The sequence below is a fragment of the Podarcis melisellensis genome, assembly GCF_964234715.1.
Source record: "Podarcis melisellensis genome assembly, chromosome: 3".
In the NCBI taxonomy this organism is placed as follows: domain Eukaryota; kingdom Metazoa; phylum Chordata; class Lepidosauria; order Squamata; family Lacertidae; genus Podarcis; species Podarcis melisellensis.
In genome coordinates, this window is record NC_138530.1 from 53,818,680 (window position 1) to 53,839,505 (window position 20,826).

The window sequence follows — 20,826 nt, forward strand, 5'->3', positions numbered from 1 at the left end:
GCAGGGAAGCAAACAAAGAAATGATTTATTGCCCCCGAACAACTAATTATTGCAGCCAACATTACTATTGTTAATTAATTTTTTATATTTCTTACTTGTGATTCCACATGCTCAATACTTGCAGCACATGTTATCCCTTAATAATATAACCCTTAATAATTTTTCACTCAGCTGCCATTCCAATTGCCTATTACAAGAAACATTCAGACTTAATGGCCAAACAAAGGTTTTTCAATTTTACCCAGTGAAATACTTCTTCTTATAAAGCTATATCATCAAAAAAGGGGAAGTAGTTTACCGTCTTTTCTTTGCTGGGCACTTGTACTGTCTACATAAAGAAAAGTCACTTTTCAAAGAGATGGCAACAGGCCACAAAGTGACAACATAATCTGAAAACATTACTATTTACAGAAGGAAAGAAGGGCTTCTCACTGCAGGAGCTTTCAGGCTGTCAAGCTCAGTGAAGTGGGTGCAATTTTCCTCTAAAATGAAATATTAACTTCAGAAGAATAAGGAAAAATCTTTCCACAGAGGGCTTGATTTCTACTGTCTGCACCCCACAGCTAAAAACATTAAAAATTTCACATTTTGCACATGCAACTGCTCGGTCAAGCACAGATTACAGAAGCTTTGTATGGCCAGATTCTGCCTATAGAACATACTTCCTTCAAGTAAAGTTTTATACTTCACAATTCTAATATTTATTGCATTGTAAAATTGATAAACTATGAACTGAAATCACTGCAAAAATCAAAGCTGGAGTAAATAGTAAAAAATAATGAATGTAGCCTCAAATGGTTTTGTTGATGTGCAGTAAAGTAATTGTGCTGGTATTAAGTTAACCAAAAGTATTGCTTGATTAAAGCCTTCTGAAACAAGATGAGTAAATAATATAATTTCTGTATCAGATGTGTGTTATCCAGTATTTAAAACATTTGTAGTGAACGATTTTTTCCAAGTGTTCATGCAACACACCTCTGCAAGCATGTGCATCTAGCAATAAATAGTCACAGCTGAACTACAGCAAATTTCAGTGCACATCAATTCTTGAGTGTCTGAAAAATTCTGAAGACTGCATAGCCTTCATTGGGGGAGCATTCACCATCCTGTAATTTGTATATGTTATTGTGCATGTCCAAAATCCATAGACTATCTTGCATATATCTGGTCAATTTCCAGAATGGTAGCTAAACTAGTGATTGTTTATTATAACTATTATAGTGTTGTCCACATTTACTAACTTATCTCTGTATATCTGGACATTAATTGAACACATGGGGTATTGTTAACATTCCCTGGTGATTGCTGGCTATCTTACATGTTCACTCTGTTATATATTAATGGGGAAAATGACTCTCATTGTGTGAGGCAGAATTTGTGTACACAAGAAAGGGTGCACACTTCCCCCTGGAGGGAAGCAATGTGTATCTCTTCGAATATAGGAAGATACTTTATACTAAGACCAGGTCTAGCTTAGTATTGTCAACACTAGAAGCTCTCAGGTGTGAGTCTTTCCCACTTCTACCTGGAAACACTAGGGATGAGACCTTTTGCATGCAAATCATGTGCCACTGACCAGCAGCCCTTCTCGGTATGCCTTCGGGGTACTACAGATACTTGGCTTTGTATACTGATGATACCCACAGTGAAGAATTTAAGAGTTCCGAATTTGTGTGCTCACACACATATTCTCTCAAATATGCCATTTATTGCTATTCTATTTATGTACACAGAGTAAACATAAACTGATCCTATTAACAGCAGAATTGAAGATACCCAGTTTGAAATTCTCTCAGTAGATAATTACTCAACCCAGTGTCTTCATATTTTCCTCAAAAGCATGCCAGCTCTAGAACTCACTCTCTGCTAGAAATATGTGAAGAATCTGACCAGATGTTGGATATGGTTTTTGGTATCTTCCAGCCAATTGATATAAAGAATACAAAGCTGCTATCCTGAACACCCAGATCTGATAATTGATAAGGTTAGTAAAATCTGATAACCAGATAATTTGGTAGCCCAAATATATCTATATAGTTTAGCACCCTGGTCTTAAATTTGCTTCTTTGAAATAATTTTCACTGAAATCAAAGGATTATGGTAAAAAGAAGAATATATACCTAACCCAAGTTATTTCTTTTCTGGTTCCTTATTACTTTTAAACTCAATCAAATCATAGATATGTCTTCGGAAAAAGTTTTACAATAAATTCTAAGAACTATATCTGAAGTGAGTGTTTACTCTAAATTGAAAACAGAAAGGTAATTACTCCCACCTTCTCTATCCCAAAAAAAATCTGAAATGGTTCTCTTTAATTTATGCGGAAACAAAACATGCATTTCTAACAGGCTCCCCTGGGGATGAATAACAGCTTAAAGAACTCATGAATACATATTTTCTACTGTAAAGATGTTCTGCATTTCCAGAAATATTTAAAAAGACTGTCTATGCACTTAATGCCTCTCTGTGCCCATTTAAGAAAAAGTAAAATACTCAAGAAAATACAATAAATTTCTTCTTTGTAGAGTTGTCCATTTAGATAAGCATTCAGGCATGGCCAGTTTTGACATTAGAGGGAACACATACCACCATATGCCTTCTGAGACTCAAAGTCATTGCCCTCTTTCCCTAGTTCCTCTCTACTTTTGTTGATATTTTCACACTAAGGGCTATGAGCACATATCTCCAAAAACCCTCTAGAACATAATGCACTTATTTAAAATATTAGTTACCTCCTTTTCTTTTTGCATGTGACTTTTGTGCTGGTATTCATTTTGCCCACTGATAAAAGCTTAGCAATCTACTCTTAGAGAAACAATTTGCCTGGAAATATTGTTTTTCATGTTTGGGACACCGGATTGTTTTAATCTTCACAAACCAAACCAGATAAACACATGGCTGTCATTAAAAGCAGCAGCTGTATGTATATCAACCCTGACCTTTTCCATAATGTCTAATACAAAGTTGGGGAACCTTTTTCAGCCCAAGGGTATGTTATCCCATAGACAACCTTCTGGAAGTCACGAGTGGCGTCAAAATAGAAGTGGGTAAGGGTCACAGTGGGCACCCAAATGTAGACCATATATCACACCCACCCCAGCCCAAAGCAATTAGGCTTGAAAGGGGAATTCTAGTTTTTACATGCCTGATTGCCAGCGAGAGTGATCTTAATGGAGATTGCAGCTGGGTTGATGGAGACTGAACACAGCCATTGTTTGGCACCGCACCAGCAGGAGGCTATTTTCAAGTCCAATTGCAGCAGGTGAAGGTGGTGAGTTTTGGAAGTGGAGCTGTAGTGTGTTCCTTCTGGTGCGGCAATTAGGCTTGAGAATAGCCTTCCTGTGGCTCCAATGGAAGGTTATTTTCAAGCCTGTGTGTGTGGTTTGGTTGGGAAAGCCCCTCAGTTTTCATCTGGTTCATGGGCTGGCAGCTTCCCACTAGTACATGTGCCTTAATATAATCATATTCAGTGTTTCTCTGCCAATGGCCACCAGTGATATGGAGTGGTACGGGGAAATGCAGAAGACTAGAAAATCGGGGGAATTGGTATGTCCTTGTATTAGACAGCATGGAGGTGGGAACTAGACCTGGTGCTGCTGTTTTGGGAGTCAGCTGCATGTCTTTTTCTAAGTTTGGATCAAGTATTTGTCTGATGAAATCAGATACTAATAAAATATTTTTAAAGAAAATATCTTCTTAGATATCATTCCCCCATCCAAACCCTTTATACAATATTTTCTCTTATTGTCTTCTGGAATTTTCTTTTCCATTAAGGTGTCCTGGTGAAAATTAGGATTTAACTGAAGACCCTTTAGTATGTTTAGTGATCATTGCAACTGAACATCCTATTCTTCATGCTGTCAGGACTCCAAGATTTATTTAAAATAAGTTATTTATTTGTCTAATGAAATTGCAGTGGTTAAATAAAACATGTTAAGATTTTAGGAGGAATTCAACATTATGATCGTTCTGTCAGCAAAAGCACATCGGCTTGCTAAATGGAACAAATTATCTTCTCCTCCCCACCCCTGCATTGTTCTGGGGTGTGTGTGTCTCCCAACCTCCCAGAGCCAATTTGGGTCGGGAGCATGGGGGGTACAAGAGGAGAATATGGGGTAGAAGCCCCATTGCATTAGCAGGACTTGTGCTGGCTTTCACTAGCACAATTGTTTAGTTGAATTAAAGAACTGTAGAATTGGAAGGGATCCCAAGGGTAATCTAGTCCAACCTCCTACAATGCAATTTGAATCCATAGCAGACCCTGCTTAGATTTGCAAAATGTGCTAGAAGTTTTATTTCAGCGTCATCCTATTCAAAATCATTTTGTTTTTAATGAACAAATACTTCTGAAACTACAATGCTGTCTGAAGACTACATGTGTTTTTTAAGTGCAAGTGGATACTGTCAATTTGAAAAAGTAGCTTTCCTGTAATGTATAAATACAATTTTATCCTGTATAATATTTTTATGACAGCAAACAGGTTTGAGTATTTGGAGATTATGATTGCTCCAAACTATAATGTACACTCAGAAATCACCCAATTCCTCAAGAAAGGAGAGTTTTATTCCTGTTTTTAGATGGTAATGCTACTCAACACCCAAATGGGGGGGAAACAATTTTGCAAAGAGTTTGGACCCAGTAACTGAGACAAAATGTCCTTAACCAACACAGTTAGCATGCTCTGTAAGCTGATGCATTATGAGAAATATGTTTTCTTCACAACATCTGCTGTATTACAAGAAAAGCCAACTTCTGTGATATACATAAATTTAATCTTCTTTTTATATAAAAGGACTGGACTAAATTTTGCCCTCAGCCAAGCAAGCTCTGTTCCCCACTAGAACCGAGTCAAACAATGAGCTGCAGGAACATAACTTAGGGCAGAATTTAGCCTCCTCTGTCATTACAAAGAAAGAAAATCCTTTAGTGGATAAATAATGAAGGAAAGAATCTATAAAACAAACAAGCAAGCATTAAAATATAATAAGTACAAAAAAACCAAAACAAAAGCCAGAGCCACTTACAGGGCTTGATGGAGTCTTTGGCCAGCCTGGGCTGCCAATGCTATCACTTTCATCTCCATGAAATGAGGAGATGCTAGCAGAACTTGGGGACATTGGGGAAGGGACTGGCAGGTTGCCTGGGGTTGGGGGCTGTGAAATACCCTGAGAGATGTAGCTATCCTGTGGTAGAGGAATAAAAAAAGAGGACAAAGGCAGGGCAAACTTTATTAAAAATGAAAAAAATACATCCAGTTTAAACAGATTGACCATTCTTTTTCTTTTTAACTATATAAAACATAGAGAGAGAGAGAAACACATAAGAGACACACACAGAAAACACATATACATGTAAATAAATAAATATATAGATAGATAATACGTAAATTATCAAAACGACATTATTATATAATTTGGAAAGTTTGCTGGATGCTTGGCTGAAGTCGCTATGCCACCATGCTTCCCTCAAGCTAAATGGAGTATCAAGCATGGGTTTCCCCTCATGAGATAAAGAGAAAAAAACAAATAAAGCTGCTCACCTTATTTTTATCAAATAAGGCAGGAAAGCAAAAGTATGCTGCTGCTGAAACGGCCAAAACAGGAAGCTATAACCAAAGATAGAGGAAATGGCTGCAAGTACCAAGGTAAGACCCCACCCCCCGCACCCAGTGGCGTAGCTCAATTTCCCCACAAGGTTTTCCGTATGTTCCCTTGCCCCCGCGAGTTACAATGCCATAAGAACTAGTAACTTTCAGATCCACACAATGAAGGGAAGAAAATAAAACAACATAAAAAAACCAGATTGCATGTGAATGGAAAAGAGCATGCGGGATAGAACAGAAAAGGGCAAGCTCAAATCAGAGAATGAAGGACAAAATAGCAGAGTTCTGCTGCGCCAAACCAACATCACATGCAGGTGAGGGAAGTACCTTTTTGCTCTCAAACTGAGGAGGCCCATCTTCTTTTCCATCTGGCTTGAGAGGGATGGGCAGTTTGGACTCGCCTGGAGTCATCATATCTGCAAGACCCATAGGGGCTAATCAAAAACAGGAGGTATGATTTAGCATCAAGGTTGACTTCTCGGTGTGTCAAAAACTGATGATACAAGAAACTGGAATATATCAATACTCCATCTTTTATAGAGTCTGAGAAGTCCTTTAGATCTCACAAGTTAAGTGCTACATGTGCAATAGGAGAAAATGTCTCCAAATTAGTACACCCACATAATCACTCTACAAACTGAAACACAGTTTTAAGGTCTAATTTTAATATCTAATTATTGAGTGACTCACTTTAATAAACTGACAGCAATATAACCCAAACCATATATGCTTGCCATGGTAATGCTGAAAAATTCATTAGGTACCTCTTGGATTTGTGGAGTAACAAACTATGTTTGATTCTTGTCACTTTCTCAAGCACAAATGTTTGCATTATGAAAAGCTATTTTGGTTACTAGCATTTTAGCAGTCACCATACAATGCATACTTATTATGCAATAATACAGCACCCCAGAGTATCTAGGCCCAAGGCTGAGTTTATAGCTACCTGGAGAGTGGCAGTATAAGAGAAACTGATGATTTGGTTTTCATGAGAGCATTTTCAGTGCTGGAATAGGTTCCTTTGTACTTTCATAGATGTGAACAAGCACCAGTTGACTTATGGTCAATTTGGATGTTTACTTCATAAGTTTAGGGCTGCCATACATCCAGAATTTCCTGGACATATCTGGGAGTTGTCTGCCGAAAATAGTGTCCAGGGGAATTTTCAGAAATCTGTTAAAATATCCGGGAAAATCTGGGCATATGGGGGCCCCACACTGGAATTTTAAAAAACCCAGCTTTTGTCTAAAAAAGCTCAACAAATTTGCCAAAAAAGCTCAACAAATTTTCACTTTTTGAAATATGGCAGCCTATCATAAGTGTGAACAACAAACACAAGAAATACTCCTGCTTCTGTTTCCCTCTTAATGTCCCCATCACTGATAAACAGATCTTGCAGGTGGATTTGTGTTCTGACCCAAACTCTTGTGCCCACGGAACTCCTTTATGGGTCAGATTCATGTGGCAATGTTTCATATATGACTTCATTAGTGGAAAAACAGAAGTGCGAATGACTCTCACATCAGCTGTTCCAACTAATAAATTAAGGTCTGAATTGGCCCTTGTGGTATGTTATCTGAGTACCACAATAAAATCTGTATGATTACACTATAAAATATCACATAATATTTCTCTGAGCCTCTTAGTTGCCAAATCCCAAGCCTACAACCTACTCAACTACATTCTTCAACTTGTAAATTATTCTGTAGATCTGTTCTGTGGCCGATGTGGGTATTCAGCTATTTTCCTTCTTAAAGAAGTCAGCTGGGAACATAGCTGAATGCTGATCATTCTCGTTCAGATAACACTTATGCAGACACTTTCCAGAGGTGTGCCAAAGAAATGTTCATTTTATTCTCATTGTTTTGAAGGTGGGAAAAGTGAAGTATAGAGCTATTGTCACATTTTTCCTGAATTTCATGTTTCAAAGCCGAAAGTCAAAAGAAACATTCAAATCAATTATGTATATGGTGTTTTCTCTGTACAGTATAAAACTGTGTGAACAAACAGTGCAAGCTCACACTGTGGAATGAATACCTTAAAAACAACAATTTCTAAGAATGTACCACTGGACAAGTTACTGTAGTTATATATTGTTCTTGTATTTACATGAAAACTAGTAAAATTATTTGGGAAGGGGGGAATAATTTCTTAAATCCTCAGCCTACCACATCCCAAAGGTTTGAGTGAGAGCAAAACATCTTGATGATGTGATTCCAGAAACATCCCTTTCAGCATTTCCTGTCATGTCTCAGCCTTTTCACTTCTCTCTAAAATGCCACTACACAAATCATTTGCCTTTCCCATTGCTTGATCCCCTCCTCAAATCTGTACATGGTTTCCCATACCCTCCTTCATCCAGGATGGACTTACCTTTATAGGTCTCCAAAACCTTGCCTTTTGGTCCTTTATTACCAATTATTATATCCTCCAACTCTACCATTGTCAGTTACCCAAATGTTTCTTACTCTCTAATCTAACTTCACACATTTCCCCTTGCTGTCCCCATGCACCAGAGACCCTGCCCAATATGTGCATAGTGTCATCTCTCTTGTTTGGTTAATCCATCCTGAAAGCTCACTTTTTCCAAGAGGCCTTTGCTTTAAACTGCTGCAAGGCAATTGCAAACTCAGATCTAAGTCCTGTTGAGTTCAATGGGCCTTACTCCTTAGTCAGTGTGGTTCAGATTACAGCCTAACTTTATACACACTCAATTGCGAATAAGCTCCCCTGAACTCAGTGGGACTCAATTTTGACTGGACACGTATAAATGATTGCATTGTAATATTTTAAATTTGCTGTTCGCATTCCTTCCTTCCTATTCTTGTCTCTGTCTCCTCCAATTTGGTGTATTTCCTACTATTCTAGAATACAAGCCTTGGGGGCATTTCACTTTCCCCCTTAAGAAATCTGCAGAGTACTATGTATACAGTTGCCACCGTGAGAGAGAGAGAGAGAGAGAGAGAGAGAGAGAGAGAGAGAGAGAGAGAGAGAGAGAGAGAGAATTAAGAGTATTTGCAATCTTCATAGAATATACAGGGGCAAAACCAAATTTTAAAGTATAAGCATTTTTGAACATTTGTAGTTTCTGCTACATAACAGGTAAATATTATTAGTTGAACTTTCATTTCTGTTACTACCCTTCAAAATAAAAAGAAGCCTGCAGATCTCAATGCAGTCACAAATGTATGTGAGCAAAAGGAGCTCCACATTTGGTATAGAACATATAGCTAACTAAGCTCAACACATTTTTGTTAACTATGCAAAATGTGTTTAAAAATAGTAGACGGGGAAAGAAAGGCTAAATAAAATATGATGGATATTGCAGAATAATAAAAATCTAGCCTGATTATTATTAGGCTGCTTTGCTTTTCTGTAAAATGATAATGCAGTGTTTTACTCAGCGGCCAACATGTGGGAGAACAAGCCAAAGGGGAAGGGGGGAGCTTTAAAAAAACTTCACAGATTGCCCACTACAAAATGATTATTGCACATATTCATGTATTACTATGTTTTAGAAAATAATTAGTTTTAATTACAGCAGTGAGAGAGCAAGCAAGACTCTGGCGAATAAGCTGGCAAGCTTCATGGTGCTAATTTGCTAATATCTTTAGCATCACATCACTGCAGGTTGGGAGAACGGCTCTGCCAAAAAACCTACCCAGCCATGTGCCACACGCGTTTACAGCTAACTATATACTCAATACTCATCTCTGAACTGCCATAGGCTTATTTGTAGGTTGCTGTGGTGCGTTTGTAGGCCAAACAAGGCATTTGAAATATTGTAATGCGGAAATTACTACAGTACTTGGCTTAAAAAAAGTAGTTTCAGTCTTGCATATTTAAAAATGGGAACAAGATGTCTATTTCCAAACAATGCAATAACTGAGAAACAGCCAGTGTTTTTTATGAATGGAAGTAAAATGATAACGAAGCAACCAAAGAGTGACTAAATGCACAAGGCCATCCAAGTTGCATTTCTCACCTCACCCATTTGCTCTGGAGACAGCTGTGGGACTTAGGGCAGAAGCAAAAGACCACTCTCCTTGTGGCCAGCATTTTTCCTACTTGAATTTAACTGCAATAGTGAGAAGTATGAATTTGGTTGCCAATTCACTAGCTGCAAGTTTGTGTGATGCCATTGCAAGCTTTCTGAATGATGCTGGAGTGGTTATGTTGTGCAGAACAGCAGTTTGTGCTAGCAGTGAAATCTTCAGGTGGCCTGTTCAGCTGCCTGCAGAAAGATTTTGCAAGGGTGATAAAATCTGAAAATTGTAAATAAAATTTTGAGTGATTGATTATGATCCAGAGAAACAGGCAGGGCTATAGAGCATTTGACATGTACTTCTTTTGAGCTGCCCCAATCAAGCAACAGGGTGTATAAGAAGCCTTCCATGTGCGTTACTGGTGCTGATTCAGATGCAAATCCAGTTGCACATCAACATCTGCATTGCACTGCACAGGACTAATTGCTCACAACAACAGCTGTATCTAAGTTACCATGTCATCTTGAGAAAGAAGTACTACTATAGTCTTTTGTGTAGGATCCATATAGTACTGTATTTCTTTATCCTTTGTTGAAATGCTTTGTAAAGACTAACAAGAATGCTTCCAAGGGATTTGCGGCTGGTATCCCTTTGCTTTCTAGTCCAATGACAAACTGAGGGTATTATTTTGACCCCTTTTCAAACAGTGAAAGAACACTATTGTCACAATTCCAGCAAATTAAGGCACGTGCGTGCGCACACACGCTCTCTTCTCCAGTGACCCTAATGATCCTGCCCACAAACTACAAATATATAAAACATTTAAAAGAAGAAGATAACAGCGAAATCTGTGATTGAAAAAGAGTTGCAATGTAGAGTGAATAGGTTCCAAGAACTAGCCCCAGGCTTTATTATAAGAAGTTGAAAGTCAGAATAATTTAAAAAAGAAAATATGGGTCAAGGTCCTGTTCTAGCTATATACCACACCAAACTTAGCTCACATGTGAGTTAAACTGCAGTCAAGTATCATAAGACTGTCCTACAGTCAGGGATCTGTATTCCTGGGCTAGATACCATGCTTGTCCTATAGGAGAGGCAATGGTGATCAGTCTGTGGGAAAACAGCCCACAGCAAATCATTAGGCTGAATTTTGGAAGGAAGAGCCCAGGTCGGGACTTAACAATTCTGGGTCCAATCCACCAGAACCAGTAAAAATATTTGATTACATTTACTTCCCCTTTTTCCTCCAGATGCTGCTGCCTAATGCAGTCAGACTACCAGCCTAGCACTGTCCAGTCTGACTGAGGAAGGAGCCCCTTTCAGTCCTCCTAAACAAGACCGTTCCATCTGGAGATTGAAGGTACAACTGTCTGTGTGGAAACCATGGGTGCACTACCACGCAATGAGTTTAAAGTCGCAACAACCTGGTGAGGTAGGTTTGGCTGAGAGATTTGCCCAAGACTGAATGCTAGACTTCGTATAAACCTATGTTCCAAGCAGCCCTGTACTTTAGCTGCCACTGACCCAATGTAGTCTTAAGCCTTTGTAAGAAAACGTTCGGACGGTTTGTGGCCTTCGATTTTAACTGTGATGCTGTAGCTGTACCAAGGTGTTTTGGGTTGTATCAAGTGAAATGTGGAAAATCACTCCCTATCTGCTAGAAAAAGTAAAGGGTGGTTATGGCTTTGAGGCAGGAAAGAAAGAGAGGTGAGAGCTCATTGCTTTGTTTAAAAAGGGGGGGTTGGTGGGTGGAACAGCTCATGTCATTTGGTCTTGCGGACTAAAACATACAGAAAAAGCAAGGTTGCTGTGAGGAGAATAAATGTGTATCTGCAGCAGAATCTAACAACGTTACACGCACACCTGCCCTTTATTTTAAAAGGGACAACCTGACCCAAAACTTTGCAGGAGCTCCAGTTCAGGCACATATTGAATGGAGCTGTATGGGACAGTTTTGTGCATATATCATTTCAGCTCCTGAGATCTGGTCCTTGCACAAAGGCTCCCTTGAAGCCCAGTGATATGAGCTTGGCAGCAGAGCTCTGTATCAGAGTATATGCCCAGAAATATCCCACCCTCCAAACATTTCTGCAATGTAAGGCCATCTAAAAAAAGGGATTCTTAAGTCTGAATCAGTAGGAGACAAAACTGCATGACTGCCCAGAACAACCAGCTTTTCACAGCACAGGATCTCTGTGCAGTCACTAGTTTCCCCCTGTGTCTGGAGCAGCTTCATTTGCTCAAATGTGACTCTGTGCATGGATTGCCTACCACCGTAAAAGACTGAGGATTTCTGCACTATATACCCAAGTGTCCACTGGTTTGAGGCAAATGGCTGCAGAAACTGCAAATGTGCTTTGGTTGAGACACAACTGGATTGAGCGGCAAGAAAACCATAAGCGCAAAAAATAAAAATAATAATTTTAAAGAAAAAGTAGATGGAGTAACACTTTTTGTGCCTGCAATAAAAATTGATCATAAAAACCTACCTGCATTACAGGTATATTCACACGCACTTCGTAATATTACATACTGCACTACCATCACTAAAATTCAAAAATGAAATTAATGTCCACCATTGTTAACAAAAAAGGGGGAGCCTTTTGTTCATCTGTCTTTTTGAAGAAATTCCTTCACTGCTTTCTCCTAAACCCCCTCCCCTGGCATTATAACTGAAGAAACAGTTGTCATATTCATAGTCACACTGATTCTATTTAAATAATTATTTGCTCACTGAAGCCTATTACACAAGGGAGGTTTTCTTTCAGAGCATTGGGGCTCTACACTAGTTAAAGAGACGCTTTCTGTATCTGCCATGTTTTCTTAACGGAACAGGGAGATGGCTGAAATGACAGTCATCTAAATCAGTGTCTGTAGCACTGTTTAAATTCCTCTGGCAGAGTTGCAACTATTATCTTTTGATTTTTCTGTTTCCTGCACCAGAGCTACAATTTGGGGCAATAGGGACCTCTCTGAAAATGCTGGTCATCTTTCCTGTGCCCATTCATAGTACATATGGGCATGGGTGGTTATAGGACAAATGCCGGTTTCAGGTTTGGCCATGATCCTTAGGACTATGTTTCTACATGTAGCTGAATCTTTCTATAATGTGCAGCGTATGCTAATAGTGATTAAGACCATTAGCCAAAAAGAGGGGGGGAGAGAGATATACTGGACTAGAACTGGTCTGACTCAGGTTGTGCACACATTGCTGGCTTAAAACGGATCAAAATTGTTCTTTTTTGCTGTGTTTGCACATTACTGTTGCCTGCTCAATGTTCACACCACTGGGTTGAGACAGGGCAGGTATGTCTTTACCTGATGAGCAATTCTCAATTTGTATTGAAGCTGTTGGGGTGTGCGTGCTCATCAAAATGCAGTATTTGGTGACTTTGGGCCATTCACTATCTCTCAGCCTAGTTACCTCCCAGGATTGCTGTGTGAATAAAAGGGAGGAAAGGGAGGGGAGAGAACCTTGTACACCATCCTGAGCTCCTTAATGAATGAATAAGCTTGGGAACAGGGAGATAGGGATAACAATTTTCTCAGCTCTTGATGGAAAGAGACTTGATTATATACATGAATGATGGAAAAACTAATATTTAAGTTAGTTTCTGGAGATGAAACCAAACATACAGAATTCATAGAGTCACCACTTAAAAGTACAGCCAAGCACCACCATGGCTGAATCCTGGAAACTGTTTTCATTGCTAATTTCAATCGTAGTACATAAGTAATAATAAATAGAGTAATTTAATTAGGGATAGAGTGGCCTTCCTTCTTCACTGAATAATTTCACTCAAGATCTGGGGGACCGAGGCTTCCAGGCAGCAGGTCATGCTATTTAGGGAAGCTTGAGCTTAACATCTCCCTCTCCTCCCACTTTCTAAAATTCAGCACTGAATAAAAGAGGTGGGCAACTTGTGGCTCTCCCTATGCTGCTGGACTCCCATCAGCCTTAGTTATCATGGCCAATGGGCAGGAATGAGGTGAACTGTAGCCCAGCAAGAACTGGATGCCCACAGGTCCCCTACTCTCTGATATAAAAGTTTATCATATAAGTTGCCTGCACCCACATGCCAAGGCAGTTATCTAGTGCCTTCAGACACATAGCTGAAGCCAGCATTAGCATCCTTATATATGCTTGGAAATATGGGAAGTGAAGGGATGGTAATGCTGGGCTTCACCAAACGATCAAAGCCAGCAGGCAGCTGCCATATAGGACATTCTTAAATGGCTGTCATGAGGCTCCTGCTTGTCTGAATCTGCCCTTGTTTCTCCATCATGGATTTGCTAAGGAAAAATAGCTCACCAGTAAAATATTTTCAAACTATGTGCACCAGTACCAGTCCTTATAATGATGCTTGTATACTTCCTTGGAGCACAAAAAACTGTAATGTTTTGTGATGCTGTGCTTTCACAGCTGATGAAATATCTTTCTCTCAACACCTCCTGATCAGTGGAGTATGTTAAGCCGTTTTGTGGCTGTAATTTGTGTCTTAAGCTAGCTGTACTGTGTAGAACAATTTGCGGAGTACACATCATAGGCCCCTACACATCACATTATTTATAAATCTACTTACATTTACTTAACTTCTGGTTAAATGTAAAACATATGCCAGAAATTAGACTTCTGAAGCTTAGTTTATATGAACAGATTCAATTAATTCTATCCCATTAAATATTTGGTACCCCAAGATTGCTTGTCCCATCTCCACAACTAAAATGATGGAAGCCTTTTCTGTAAATGATATCAAGGGTACAGAATTGCCAGCTGCTAAATCAAAGTTTACACTTCAGGGACACTTTTGAGCAAAGTGATCTTTCTCAATTGGCCAGAGTCAATTCAACAACCTGATATCTGATCAAAATGTGCTCATGGTTTGGAAAAAATGTTTAATTGATCTGCCTAAGTTCAATCTGAGCCTTGACCCTGGTAAGATTTCAAATGCCCTCAGTGATTCTGGATGAGTGCTATTGCAACATACATTTTTGCTTACTTCAGTAATTTTTTAGGAAGGAGATAAACAAAGACATCTACTATATGCCTGTGTCATCTTTGAACATGCATGTAATAGATTTCATCAGCAGTTACTATAAAATCATGAAATAAGTTAGATCTACAAGGGGGGGGGAGAATTTCTTGTGGTAAACAAAAATAGAGAAGTTACAAGCTCGGACTTCTGGAAAGCAACATAAAATTATTTTATTTTCTTGTTGTAGACTGAGGGTTGGAAACTGGCTGTGGAGTTTTATATAAAATAGAATGAATTATTGTAACATAGTACATTTTTCTGGGTTGTTTGGATGATCTTGATTATGATTGCTGGTTAAAGCCATTGTTTGTCTGTTCTTTTTTAGGGTCAATGGCTGAAACAAATAAACCACAACAAGCACTCCTACCAGTGCATGTACTATATTTTTACAGGACACACCATGGATTAATAAATATGGAAGTGAAAACCTCAAAAATGCATAAACCAAAAATAAAAAAGAAATAAAGAAAGCTCTGATACATGGTTCAATTATTTTAAAAATTCAATATTTTGGAATGCAGAACACAATAAAAACGCTATGACTACTCCATACAAAAGACTGCTAGGATAAATGCTTTTGCTCTGAACAGATTTCCACCGTATGAAATAACGAATGGCTGAATTATCTGAACAAAAAAACCCCTCTGTGAATCTTCCTTTAAACTGGTTATTCCTTTGCAATACATAAATCTTCTTAGGCAGGGCACTCTGCCATCTGTTTGTTGTTGGTTATTTTTCCAGCTCTGGGGGCCAGAGTAAAAGGGGCAAAAAATTACTGCTGCTAAACAGCAAGCCAGGATTTATAGTGCAGTTTCAATGCTCAAAAGTAATTTTATTTCATCCAGGCAGACAAAACACATTACTACATAACCCAAACACAGTATTACCTGGGACAGCTCTGGTCGGGGGAGGGGGGGAGCAAGCTATTATCTAATGGCCTGTTCAATAGATTTTTTCCTTTTCAACTGAAGTAAAAGTGTGCTGCATGGGCAAACAAACAACCTCCTGCCTAACACTAAGGGAAGCAATTTTATTTTATATTAAAAAAAAATCTCCCTGATTAACAATCTGTATTCTTACCCTTGCTGAAGACACAGCACAAAACCATTATAAATAAGACATGTGGGAATACCTCTGCTAAACTGTTGTCTAGAGAGTAGAAAAACAGGTATAATGAGACTCTAGGACAACAATGTGCATTTTCAGCTGTCAGAAAAAGAATTAAACGGGACCAATGTTTGGCAATCAAAAACTTTAAAATGTTTAAGAGAGCTGGGTGGCTGGTTGCGTTGTGGAGCAGAATCATAGAAGCTGTACATGTTTTCAATACGTGTATGTGGGGTGGGGGAAACCCTCTGAGTTTTATTACGAGGCAGTTAATTCCACAGTTGACATAAACATGCTGCTTAAGCAACAGGCAAATCATCTGAAAGATAGAATGGGGGTGGGAAGGTAGGGGGGAGAGATAATAATATCTACCAGCATGTAACACCTTCATAAAAGTTTGGAGGAATCACTATAAACAGTAAAGACAGAATCAGCTGGTTCTCACATTATTCTTTTAATGAGGAAATGATTGTATTCAAGTGCTCCCCTGTCTGTTTTGAAACTTAGGAGAAGACTATAGGCTTCTTTCCTCCAGCAGCCAAGTAGAGGCAGCAGTAGCAACAGCAGCAGCAGGAAAGGATTGCCCACCAGCCTTACTTTGGGCTCCTGGAGAGGAGAGAGGAACCAAAACTGTTGCAAGATGCAGGAGCAGCAACCAATTTGTTTTGTTTTAAAAGGTAACTGAACTCTATTTTCGCTGGCAGTGGTGTCTTGAGCAGATAAGCACAAGAAGCCATTGCTAGATTTGCCTTAAAAAGAAAAAGAAATCTAAAGGTGCTGCTGCAGAAAGCAGGTTAGTAACAGTGGTTCCTCTCGCCAATAATCATGAAATAATGTTAAGAAGTCATCTGCAACCCAGCAATTAAATCCAATCACTCTCTCTGTCTTGCATACACCGCATTATACTTCCTGGATTATTCCCAGCAACCATGTAAAAAAACAATAGTTTTAGCACAGGAGTAACCTTTTTTGCCATCCATCACAGCAATACATGGTTGGATAGCCTTGTCCTCTATGGTTGTATCGTACTAAGTCACACCCTGAGTAGTCCCACTGGACTCAATGGTCTTGTTAGTAATGACTAACTAAAGTCCATTGATTTCAGTGGGCTTATTTGGAGTATGACTTAACTGTAATTAAAGGAAATCTAGTTACTATGCAATTGCACACTGCAACATACTAATGAATGTAATAGTTGGGGATGGGAATGAGAAAAGAAATAATGTACTGCTAGGGAGAATGGTTTGAGTCCACCTCAAATGAGCACTTGAACAATCCCATCAACAAACAGATCCCTGGCATGGTATTCCTGCAAAGAAATATAAATGGAAAAAACCCCTTTGTTAATTTTATTTGTTAAGTCCATTTTTTTTGTCTATTTCTGTGAGTGAACATAATTACTGGGACTTCCAGAGAGTTACACTTTATTCTAAACACAGTGAGTGACTTTTGGTACCTTGTTGGTCAGGTTCCTAACCTAAGATGATGTCAGTTATGTTGCTTAATTACAGCTGCACCAGCCTCATTAAACTTACTACATTTTAAACAAAACAGTCTTCTTTCAGTTTTCTTTCTGTCAGTTTTCAAACATGCCGTGTTCACATTTTCAAGGAAAAATAAAAGACGACCTAAGGGTGTAACATATGCAGGATTTGATACAATAACGGGAAACTCCTGTTTTAAGGAACACAGAACCAGCTGCACAGGAGAAACCCTTTGCACCATCCAATACAATCTAATGTACTCAGAGGTAAGTCCCACCGGGTTCAGTAGGGCTTACTCCCAGGTAAGTGGATATGGAATAGCAGCTTTAAGGATGTCTACCTTGGAAAAAAACAGCCATTCCTGAAAAGTTACCAACCATTACCTGTGGAACTGTTCACCATGTTAGGTGCCATGCTGTAAGGAGCAGCTTGAGGGTTCATCAGGCTTGAGTTGTTGTTCATTGGCTGGGTGTAGGGAGAGCTGGATCCCATAATGCCGCTCTGATTGATGCCAGGAAAACTGCCTTGCCTGAGTGAAGAGAAAGCACACACACGTGCACAAGCTCTTATTATGTTTCTTACTGCACAGGACACTTTGGTTAGTCACAGAATTCATACTTTAGCATTCACAAACACCTAAGGAAGAGGCAGCCAGTTAGTCTTTGCCTGCATGAGGAGGGGACCGATTTGTTGGGAGCTTATTACTGAATTAGTAATTAACATTTTGGGGCTCGTTCTACAATCCAAGCTACAATCAAGTACCATGCAGATCTTTAAATGGAAAATACATGTTAATTTAAAATGGACACAGCCTAATATTATATGAGGTTCAAGTTGTTGTGTGGCTGACATGTAGAAAGTGATGGAAGCACAGAAAAGAGAGAGAGAAGTGCTTGCCATTGGTATATGTAGAAGAAGACGAAGAAGCCAGGGCTAGATAGCTCTTAAAAAGAAAAGTTCTTTTGATTCCACTTTGCCTACCATACTACAAAAGCAAGCCATGAAGACAATGAAACAAAACTAAAAAAGCAACAGAAAGAGATGCAGTTACACAAATTGAGTGGAGCTATAACACATTAATCTAAAATTGTTTTAATGGAGTCTTTGATGAAATCACAGAAATACCGCTCCTTGCTCTTCTACCCAATGCTTGCATGGTATACATCTGCCAATAACCCCACCCCAACCCAAGCAGGATAGGGAGAAGAAGAACAGACAATCTGCCCAGATGCTGTGCCACCTGCCTATCTTCTACTTGGATCATGTGGAGATAGAAGGGCCCTCTGAGGGGACAGGGTTGAGCTGGGTTGGGGATATATGGTTTAGTCAATTAAGGGCTGCTCCATTTTTTGGTCCTTCCTTCAGCTGGAGGTGTGTTGGTTGTCCTATCAGCCAGATGTCAGGTCTTCAGATGCTGTTTTGAAATGCAAGGTCAGTTTATAATAAGATCTCCCTCATTCACTACTGGCTGACCTGGCCTGTATAACCAGGACCTGAATGGGGGCAAGTAGAGAGTTAGCCGTGCCCACCTGGCTAGTTGGTTTAGCAACAGGTAAGATTTAGAAGGGGAAAGAAGAGAAGAAGAAGAGTTTGGATTTGATATCCCGCTTTATCACTACCCGAAGGAGTCTCAAAGCGGCTCACAATCTCCTTTCCCTTCCTCCCCCACAACAAACACTCTGTGAGGTGAGTGGGGCTGAGAGACTTCAAAGAAGTGTGACTGGCCCAAGGTCACCCAGCAGCTGCATGTGGAGGAGCGGAGACGCGAACCTGGTTCACCAGATTACGAGTCTTAACCGCTACACCACACTGGCTCTCTTTGTCCTGGTTTCCTATGCAACTAACTGCAAATCTAGAATGTTTGAATCTTGTGCTGGGTGAATGGAACAGATTAGGGATTCTGTGAGCCTACCACATATCCCAATGCCTAGCAGCCTTCCTGTGTGAGCTGACAGAGCTGGTACTGAATGTGCAGGTGAGGCCTTCCAGGCTGTTGGTCCTGGAGGTAATAAATGTTCACACCAAGGCCATGAGATCTAGGGTGGGTCAAAACTTTATTACCATCATGGGCTGCCGCAAAATGTGATTAGACCAAAAGTTAAGAGGGTGTACTGAGAGTGGGGAATCTTACATCTGTTTCTTTGTCATGCTCAGACCTGCTGAGGATGACAGTGAATTTTCCCCTCTGCAAGAATGAAAACAATGAGGGTGTTCCAGCCCTGGTGTTTGATGAATCCTTATGGATTCCAGAGGTCTTTGGGGGATTTCCCGGCTGATATGAATAATGCTCCTATGGAATGAAGAGATGACCCGAATGGTTGACATGATCCCTCCCAAATGTCCTCCCTCACTTAGAAAAGCTTGGGTAGCTTCATGGTATACCCTGGAGTTGAGGGTGATGAAGAAAGCTGAAAGATTACTTGAACACAAGCTGACACATGAAACTGATCACTAGTATGTGCTCATTCTCAATGGTACTCTGTGGCAGCAAAGATGAATACATGTTTTCTCACTGCCTCCATTACATACTTTCACTTCTGTTTAGCAAAGCTTCTCTGGGTGGTCTATAGCATTCTAGCCCTAATAAGATTTTGGAATCAGCAATTGCCTCCTGCATTTTGTTTGCAAAACATGATAAATTTGCTTGCATCCACTATGATCTGGACTCCAGAGTTTTGGTAGGTCGACTTGAGGTGTCCAATGTGCTATCTGGTCCAGTATTGTTGGATTAGTTCCAATTGATGCAGCTTAAGGATGTGAACAAGATGTTTGAGCAGATCTGTGAAGCCACTTGCATGTTTGATCCTTGCCTTTCCTAGCTTATGAAATCTTGTATGGGCAGGATAACTGATTGGGCCAAGGTGATTAATGCCTTATTATGAGAAGAGATGGTCCCAGGCTGCCTAAAAAAGGTTGTGGTGCAGACACTTCTGAAAAATCCTTATTTGCACCTGGAAAATCTAAATAATCATAAACCAACCGCAAAAGCCCCCTTCCTGGGCAAGAGCTCCATGTCCAGGCTCTTTTGGGTTAGGATGATTCTCTGGTCCATTTCAGTTGAGGTTTAGGCCTGGATTTGGCACTGAGACTGCCTTGGATCACCCTGTATGATCACCTTTGTTAGGAGAGAGACAGTGGGTGGGTGATGTTGTTTATTTCCCTTTTCAGTATCCTCAAGCATTGAATCCTTTTTAAATTGGGGAAACTTTGCAGTGGTTCTGCTCCTATCTGGATAGCCAAATTCAGAAGATTATGCAGGAGATTAATAGTTTACAATGTGGTTCCACAGGATTCCCATATATCCCTCTGGGGTATAGGACTGCATGTATGATTGAGAAAATATGCAATTTTTCTTTCTACTCTGTAAATGCAGTCAACATGTGCAACATGAATCCCACCGCCCCCCAAATACTTGTACCAATGTGAACATTGCAATTGAACATTCAGAGATAAACAGGAAACTATGTTTTTATTGTTTTTAATGTTGGAGTAGGTAAAAATGTGTTCTAGTTAACACTAGGTTAAATTTGTTCTTGATACCCTGGGAACCTCCCAAGATGTAAAGAGCATGTGGCATAAGCAAAGAGAATTCTTTCCAAGTCAGTTTTGT

The 20,826-nt window shown here is 39.6% G+C and overlaps 1 protein-coding gene and 1 long non-coding RNA gene across 15 annotated transcripts in view; one reads left to right on the plus strand and one right to left on the minus strand.

Annotated features, from left to right (window-relative positions):
* ARID1B (AT-rich interaction domain 1B) overlaps positions 1-20,826 on the minus strand; it is a 344,407-nt gene that overhangs the window by 28,076 nt on the left and 295,505 nt on the right. For 8 of the 12 annotated variants that reach the window (XM_081905095.1, XM_081905090.1, XM_081905100.1 and 5 more), the window contains 3 exons: positions 17,600-17,745; positions 5,931-6,037; positions 5,026-5,184 (listed from right to left, as the gene is read on the minus strand). In XM_081905095.1, the coding sequence (XP_081761221.1) occupies positions 5,026-5,184; positions 5,931-6,037; positions 17,600-17,745 (412 nt within the window). The remainder of the gene's footprint in view (positions 1-5,025; positions 5,185-5,930; positions 6,038-17,599; positions 17,746-20,826) is intronic. The other 4 variants (XM_081905098.1, XM_081905101.1, XM_081905094.1 and 1 more) reach the window with 3 other exon arrangements.
* Positions 942-16,696, plus strand: LOC309366551. 3 transcript variants are annotated; one of them, XR_014166758.1, is made up of 4 exons: positions 942-3,888; positions 5,564-5,645; positions 10,840-11,021; positions 14,951-16,696. It is a non-coding gene; the product is annotated as an uncharacterized lncRNA (long non-coding RNA). The 3 variants fall into 3 exon arrangements; XR_014166759.1 differs by having other exon boundaries at positions 10,840-10,949; XR_014166760.1 differs by lacking the exon at positions 14,951-16,696 and having other exon boundaries at positions 10,840-11,151.